The sequence below is a fragment of the Triticum aestivum genome, chromosome 7D (assembly GCF_018294505.1).
Source record: "Triticum aestivum cultivar Chinese Spring chromosome 7D, IWGSC CS RefSeq v2.1, whole genome shotgun sequence".
NCBI classification, from domain to species: Eukaryota; Viridiplantae; Streptophyta; class Magnoliopsida; order Poales; family Poaceae; genus Triticum; species Triticum aestivum.
The window spans coordinates 29,704,864-29,712,523 of record NC_057814.1 but is presented as its reverse complement, the minus strand read 5'-3'; the positions used below and the strand labels follow the sequence as shown (position 1 = coordinate 29,712,523).

At 49.4% G+C, this 7,660-nt stretch overlaps 1 protein-coding gene across 2 annotated transcripts in view; it reads right to left on the bottom strand.

The window, feature by feature from the left end:
• Window positions 1–1,131, bottom strand: part of LOC123167851 (putative nuclease HARBI1) — a 2,451-nt gene extending 1,320 nt beyond the window's left edge. Inside the window, exons 1-2 of one of the 2 annotated variants that reach the window (XM_044585710.1) lie at window positions 1,033–1,131; window positions 20–516 (exon numbers count right to left, since the gene is read on the bottom strand). In XM_044585710.1, coding sequence (XP_044441645.1) covers window positions 20–496 — 477 coding nt within the window. In that variant the 5' untranslated portion in view covers window positions 497–516; window positions 1,033–1,131. Of the gene's footprint in view, window positions 1–19 lie in introns of both variants that reach the window. The other variant, XM_044585711.1, reaches the window with a different exon arrangement.
• Between the last annotated feature and the right edge of the window lie 6,529 nt (window positions 1,132–7,660).

Here is a 7,660-nt window from a genome sequence, read left to right as displayed (position 1 = left end):
CATAAGCATTTATACATACCATAAAGAAAGGGTAGAACTTTTCTTTACTCAAGATTGGATGCGGGTGTAGGGAAGGTGGACGTATGTATACAGAATAGAGTTCAGTAATTGCACTGAGCACTTCACCAAAATAGTAACTGATTGTTTGTCCACTATGCTGAAACCAATCTGCCAAAGTATCATTTGTTGCATTCTTAGATAATGCATACAAAAATATAGCCACTTGTTCTTCTACTGAGACATCTCTTCCATCAACAAGGCGATCATTCTCGCGCAATTTCTGAACCAAAGCTTGAAATATATCAGTCTCCATTCTGAAGTGCCTTTTGCATAGGTCTTCATGTCCATTTAAAATTTCATTTACACGTCGTGCGCCTGTGAGTATTGAAGTGTGCATAGGTCTCCTTGAGGAATATGAGTGTTCTCCTAAAGTAGGAAGAACAAAAAGAGCAAACTCATCCTCACTTTTTGATCTGCGACAGTAGCTAGGATCCATTGGACGCTATGAAAACAAGCCTGTGGAAAATTACTGAGTTATCATGACTTCACAAGTTTAAATGTAAACTACTTAATTTGTCTAGTTAAAACTTGTACTAGTAATTTATTGGTCGATCAACAAGGACTAATTCTGGCATGCTAGTCACTTAGTGTTACTCTGGATTTTTTTGGCAGATAACTGATCCAGCTTAGTGCAGATCATTGAAGTGGGTGATGATATTAGGACACCTGATTTGATACTTCTTTCCTTGCATTTTACCTCTATGTATATGTTTGAATAAGTTACAGCATGCAGAAACTAAAAAGAATATAGCTTCTGATGGTGATGGTTGTTGCTGACATGATGCTATGGGGTGGCCGGGTGGGTTGAAAATTGTAACCACGAAACTAAAACAGACATGGCGCTGTCGATTTTCTAGATTTCGGATGGCCAGCGACAGCAAAGGAAACATGTACAGTAGGTGAACTAAGTTGAGATTTGAGAGACAACCAAGCAAGTGCAGCAAAGGGAATATGTACATTAGAAGAACTAACCTCAGATTTCAGAGACGGTCAAGCAAGTACGAGGAAAACTTCAGCAAAACTTCAGCTATAGCAAAGACTTGCTTGTAACGTTCGGGTGCATATGAATCGAAACTTGTTCTTAGAGCTGTATGAAGTGCAGAGCTTGTATATGTACTGCTGCAACCTAACGGCTAGTTTAGTGACCAACGGCTACTTGTTTGAATGCACAGCCTTTAAAATAGTAATATTATAATGCCCTGAGTTCCTATGTTTTTCCTATGCTCCCATCAAACACGCACTTGTGCCAAATCCTGTGTTTTCCATTCCCATAGGATTCATGTGGACAGGGCATGCCAATCCTCCATTTTTCCTATTTCTCCACTTTTCCTATCCTATGAATCAAAGGAGCCCTAAAAGGGCTCCTGTGGCCAGATCGAGGCCGGCCGGGCGGCTGGTGCGTGTACGCAACAGTCAGCTGATTGGACTGATACTGATCGGAAGCAACTCGGCGGCTGGCAGCATACCCTACGTGCGTAAGGTCTCCAGGAAGGAGCTAGCGTTGTGCGGAGTGACACGAGGTTGGCGGCCGATTGCAGGTAGCGGCGTTGCCCTGGACGTGGCAGGCTGGCTGGTGCGGCTTGGTGGAGCAGTGGCTTGAGGCCAGGACGCGAAGCGTACGTGCGGTCACTGGTAGAAAATGGGCCTTTAGCAAAGGCCTTTAGTCCCGGCTGTGCAACCGGGACTAAATATGCGTGACTAAAGACCCCCTTTAGTCGCGCCTCTTACGAACCGCGACTAAAGGCCCGTCCACGTGGGCGCCAGGGGTCCGTCGGGGCGGAGGACCTTTAGTCCCGGTTCTCGTGGCTAACCGGGACTAAAGGCCTCCTCCGCAGGTTTAGGGTTTTAGCCCCCCTAATCCCTGGTTTTTTTGCGAAATTTTTTAATTTTTTTTTATTTTCAAATTTCTGAATTATTTTAACCTCTAATCTCTAATCACCACCCCTCGTCACTGCTCAATTTATCCTCTAATCTCTAATCACCCCTCATCATTCCAAATCATCTAACTTTCCGGACGGTCACCCATCCTCTCACTACTCCAGCCTGAGCACGCTTAACTTTCGGGTTCTATTCTCCCTCATTTCCAAGTCTGCACTTGTTGTTTTCCTGACAATAGTAGGATGTCAATTCTATTAACCCTCAGAAATTTAGCTTGAGCATGAAGTGACACATTTCACTGATTGAGTTTGAAACTATTGCTTTAAAAAACAATAATTATTTAGTAACACTAATATTTCTGGAATAATTAGTTTGACCATTGTTTGACCACTTTTTGACCACAGTTTGACCAGATTTGACCAAAATTTTAAAAAAAACTGAAATAATTATTTAGTAACACTAATATTCTAGAATAATTAGTTTGACCATTGTCTGACCACAGTTTGACCACAATTTGAAATTTTTTGAATTTTTTTGCCTCTCCAGATCTTAAAAGCCCCGTATCTTTTTTTCTGTTAGGTTTTTGAGGATTTTGAAAATGTTTAATGGGGTTCCCCCTTTTAAATTTGGATGTAACTTTTCGAGTAGATGATTTTTCATATAAAAAACTTTTTCATCCGAGTTTGTATGCAAAAGTTATGCCCATTTTAAGAAATTCCGGAGAGATTTTGCAAATAAAGTCGAAATTCATATTTGTTAATTTTCCCAACAACTAGACCACATATCACATGAGAAACTTATTTTATTTTATTTTTTTGACATTTCCATCATTTTCTTTTGGTTTTTCTAAAACTGAAAAGGCGGTCCGGGGGGGAGGGGTAGAGTTTGATGGGCTCTTTAGTACCGGTTGGTGGCACCAACCGGGACTAAAGGACTAACCTTTAGTCCCGGTTGGTCTGGCCAACCGGGCCTAAAGCCCCTCCCGTCCGCCAGCTGTCGACCGAGCGCGCTGGGCCCAGATAGTTGGTCGCGGGTCTCCTCCCGAACCGCGACTAAAGACCCCTTCGGTCGCGGTTCGATTATTTTGGGGACTAATGGGGGCGTATGGAAGCCTCTTTTTCTACTAGTGTGTACAAGGAGCAGCGTGAGATTTGTTTTGGACAAAAAGAGGACCGGGTCCTCACATGACACGGAGAGGCAGGAGCAAATCAAATTTGTGAAGGGAAATCACGTCGTAATACACCAGGATAGCGTGGGCACAGGCAAAGCAATAGCCAGCATCGGGAGTTGAGTTAAGGATATTTTTCACACAGTCAGCTATAGGAAGAATCATGCGCCAACGGGTACTTGATTTGAGGTGGAGAAGTTCGACGGGACTGAAAATCTTGGGTTATTGCAAACAAAGGTGAAAGATTTGTTGGCGCAATAGGGATGCTTGAAGAAGTTGCAGGAAGTCATGTCAGCTAAGATGGAATTATCAGGTGATAGATGGAAATTCGCGGAAGACGATTTGGGAGCCTCGAGCATGTCGTACAGTCGAACGAGTTCGGCTGGGTCAGACTAGGCAGTCTGACGGATCGACGTGAGTCGGTTGGTATAGAAGACGGTGGTGTGATCGGCGGCGACGACATAGGAGCCTGATGCTGATGGTGACCGACTTCTGAGGCGTGGAAACACGTGGCACAGGCCCTGAGGGCTTGTGTGGCTTCGACAAGACTATGGCGCGGGGTTGATTCAAGACGGTGCACACATGAGAGCTTGAAGTCGACGGGACGCGTGGGTGGACTGATCATCTACCATGGAGTCATGTTGAAGGTGGAGCTGGAGTCTGGAGGACTTCACTCGGTGCTGATTGAGGGGCTACAACGTAAGCGCACAGAGAGTCGAAGCCTATTTAGAGGGAAAAGCGAGTGACACGTAATTCGGACTGAAGCCCAGTGGTCTGATGAAAGCGTGAAACTCGTCATCGGTCGGTGATGATCGGTGGTACTCTGCAGTGGGGGTTGAGTGGTGTGGTTTCGCGACCCTTGAGACTCGACCAGGACAGCGGAGGCTCGACGCGGTAATAGCGGCGAGGCGTGCGGTACGAACGGGGCATGGAGACGGGCCAGGGCTCCGGATGTGGTGAGACAACTGCGAATTTGACTCGGGATGACTACAAGCAACGGTGAAATTCTTTCAAGTTTCAGACAAGCGGTCAAGAAAGGAGCGGTGATGTTGAGTTCATGTAACTCTTTGTGTGACACCCAATATGTGAGTTGTTCACTTTCACGCAGTTGACTGAACAGTGTGTGATGGCGTTGGACGGATACTCTGGAAGTTGGGAGCGCAAACTAGAGTAATGTGGAACTTAATTTGGCTCGAGCGTTGACTCTGGTCAAGAAAAAAAAGGGACTACAAGTTGTAGGTGGAGTCATATGGAGTCTTTGGAGTAGCAGCGGTACTCATGGAATAAGTTCAAGTCCAATGTACATGGATGTTTGACGTATCGACAAATTCAAGGTGATGGAGAATATTCGCTAAGGTGGAGTTTGTTAAAGTTGTGTCGAATATAGGGTACAACGTAGGTTACAGTTGGACTATTAGTTGTATTGTGTTTACATAGGATGTGGAGTCGTGTCCTATTAGGACACTTGTATCCTATGCCTCTCATATATATCGGGGGTAGACACACGATATAACCTATGCGCACAGGTGCGCGGGGGAGCTGGAGCCGTGTGCCGGCGCCCGGGCGGCCGGGGTGCGGTATTATAGCGTTGTCATGGGGAGAAACGCCCATAGTCAGACCCTGGGAATGTAGCCATAATGGTAAACCTTGTTAACAAATCTCGGTGTCGTGTCTCGTGTGATTACTTGATCCTCGGTAAATCGACGGAGCGCCTCAGATTTATTCTAACACCTCGCGCGCCACACGGCGGCCCGGAACGGCTGCCGTCCGCGCACCCGTCCGTCCGTGAATCTGCGCCGGCAGTCGACGCCTTGATACCATTGGGCTCCTCCACCAACACTCCCGTCTTCATCTGAATCAGCTGCTTCACGGACTCCAGGTTGCACGCGTCGCGCAAGATGTGCTGGCGCGTGCGGCCGACGCTCGGCATGAGCGTGGCTAGATGATCTGCGTCGTGAGCATATGGCCCAGTTCACGTATATGTACGCACTGGGTGTATGGCGTTTTCGTGTCACATGCACCGCACGTGAGTGCTACTTGGCCAGGGTGTCTCTCTGCTCGTGCGTGTCTCTGCTGGCCCGCAACGCCTCTTGCTACGTCCGGTTATACACAGCTGCATCGACTTCATCGTCCGTCAAGCAGTCTCGCGCGTCTTCGACCTTACAAGCGGCCAGATTGATCACCTGTCTGCTGATCCGCTCCATCGATGTTGTCCGACTGATCTGGCCCGTCGGTTGCGCGTCCCTCTGCAGGTCCCGTGAATCGTCCCCGAGTTCAGCGCGCCTCTCCACTGATCAAGTAACGGGCTGCCGTTGCGTCGCCCCGTCAGGTCACAGCGCCGGAGCCCGCGGTCCATCGCCGTCTCCGCGCATCGACCTCTCGAGGTATGCGCCGCGCCGCCTCCCTTGACGTGGGAACGCCACCGTCCGTGCTGGTCTTCGTCACACTGTCGGGTTCCTCGCCTACTTCGAGCACCGCCGCCAACCCAGCCGCCGCCGCTCTTCTTCGACTACCACCGCCGCTTCCTCCGTAGCCGCTGCCGCCGCCGCCCGTCCACCCACTTCGTCTTCGTCCAAGCACCAGTCCACCGCCAGTGTCGCCGTCATCTACCTCATCCACTTGGTCTACTCCGACCACCGTTGGTGACATCGGCCTGACACCGATCGGCGCCACAACCGTCGTCGAGTCTCCTCCTTTGTTTGCCCCTTCGACTCGTCGATATTGCGTACAGCTCGTGCAGGTCCCTCGTCTACGCATGCCCGGTGCTGGCAACACCGAAGCGTGCCTTCGTCCATGACGTGCCCTCGGGCCTGACAAGCCTGGTGTGGTGCTTCGTCAACTTCGTCTTCGACCGTCTTCGCATGCCCGGTGCTGGCAACACCGACGCGTGCCTTCGTCTATGACGTGCCCCCGAGTTTGGCACACCCGGTGCGATTCCTCGTCAACACAATCCTCCTTCTGGCGCGCCACTACTTCGACACCACTGCGCCCATGACTAACTGGGCGCCTCGTTGCGCCCGCGGCTCCACGGCGACTTCCTCGACACTGGCCACCCCGACTCGACATTGACCACGGCATTCTTCGCACGTCTACATCGACCACGGCTACACCACCCTACGCTCTCGGCTACCTCGACATCGGCACAAAGGGTTATCATCCGATTGAGCAACTCGTTGGCTTCCTCTACAGTCAACGCGTCAGCGATGCGACACCGTCCACAATGCTCCCGCTACGACTGCGGGGGGTGTCAGCCCATCGTCTGCTATTCTCTCCAGTCTGACCGTCCGCGACACTCCCGTTGTTCGCAACGCTACCGCTACGACTGCGGGGGGATGTTAGAGATATATTTGATAGTAGAGATTGCCCGGGGTTAGATAGAGTTATTTCCATCTTATCTCCAGGAGGTGTCTTGCTCTTCAAGTCTTGTACTCAATATAATCGCCCTCGAGGCTCAATAATACATCCGTCATATTCCGCAATAATCGCTCTCTCTGCCTTCTAACAATAGCTTTTGGCCATAGTTAAAACGGGAGTATGTGCTAATATAGATGAGAACTAAACTAGCTCGGTGAGAGCACTCCTCGAGATGATGCTTTTTTTTCATGTACATCTGGTGTTGGATGTTGCCTTCACCTCCTCGTGTTACAGCGACGGTCGCTCCTGGTCAGCTAGCTCGATATATATCTACCGGCCGGCTGCAACATGCCAGTGTTGCGTCGGTGGTTTACGGGCATTGTCAACCGGTTCATCTCATGCATTGGACGAGCCTTTGTAAATTGTATGTAATGGTCCGCTAGTAGTAAAACGGAGAGAACCAGATCTAGATGCAGTATGCAGTGGCCTTATCGACACCAAATGGCCCGAGGCCTACTGTCCACACATGTAACGGGGGAACCACCACTCTCACCAATACACCATGCATGCACGAATGGCAGTGCCATGCAGAACAGCAATTATCGTTGGCCACCCGCGTCCTTCTCATCGGGTCACGGTCCCTCCTTCTCATCGGGTCACGGTCCCTCCCTCCAGGTTTGGAGACATATCAACGTGCCCCTCGAGTGACAGCGCCCCACCCCAATAATTCACCCATGTCACCTCCCCCTACACGTGCGGCCCGCCACACACAGTACCTAGGTAACCACAACCCCATCTTTCGTTGATTGGTTCGTGTTGCTTATCAACGGTTGCCATGGCCACGCGATAACCTTCATCGCCATCTCCCTAAAGAAAACCTTTATCATCATCTACTGTGGATTGTTGGTTTAAGATATCTAATTGTTCATGCCGATCGATGTGTCGCGACGATCTTACCCCCCATCTTTGATATTGATAAGAGTGCTGATTATAAATGAATTATCGCAAAAAGACAAAATTTCATTTTTGGCATTTTTAGGTATAAATAATAAAAGCCCATCCCACTGGATCTGTGTGGTAAGAAAAAACTGGTAAAGGCATCTCCAACGCGGACCCTTAAACCACCCACAACCGTCCGGACTGGCCGGTCCGGACGCGATTTGCCATCCAATACAGTACTCCACGGACCGGTTCAAATAT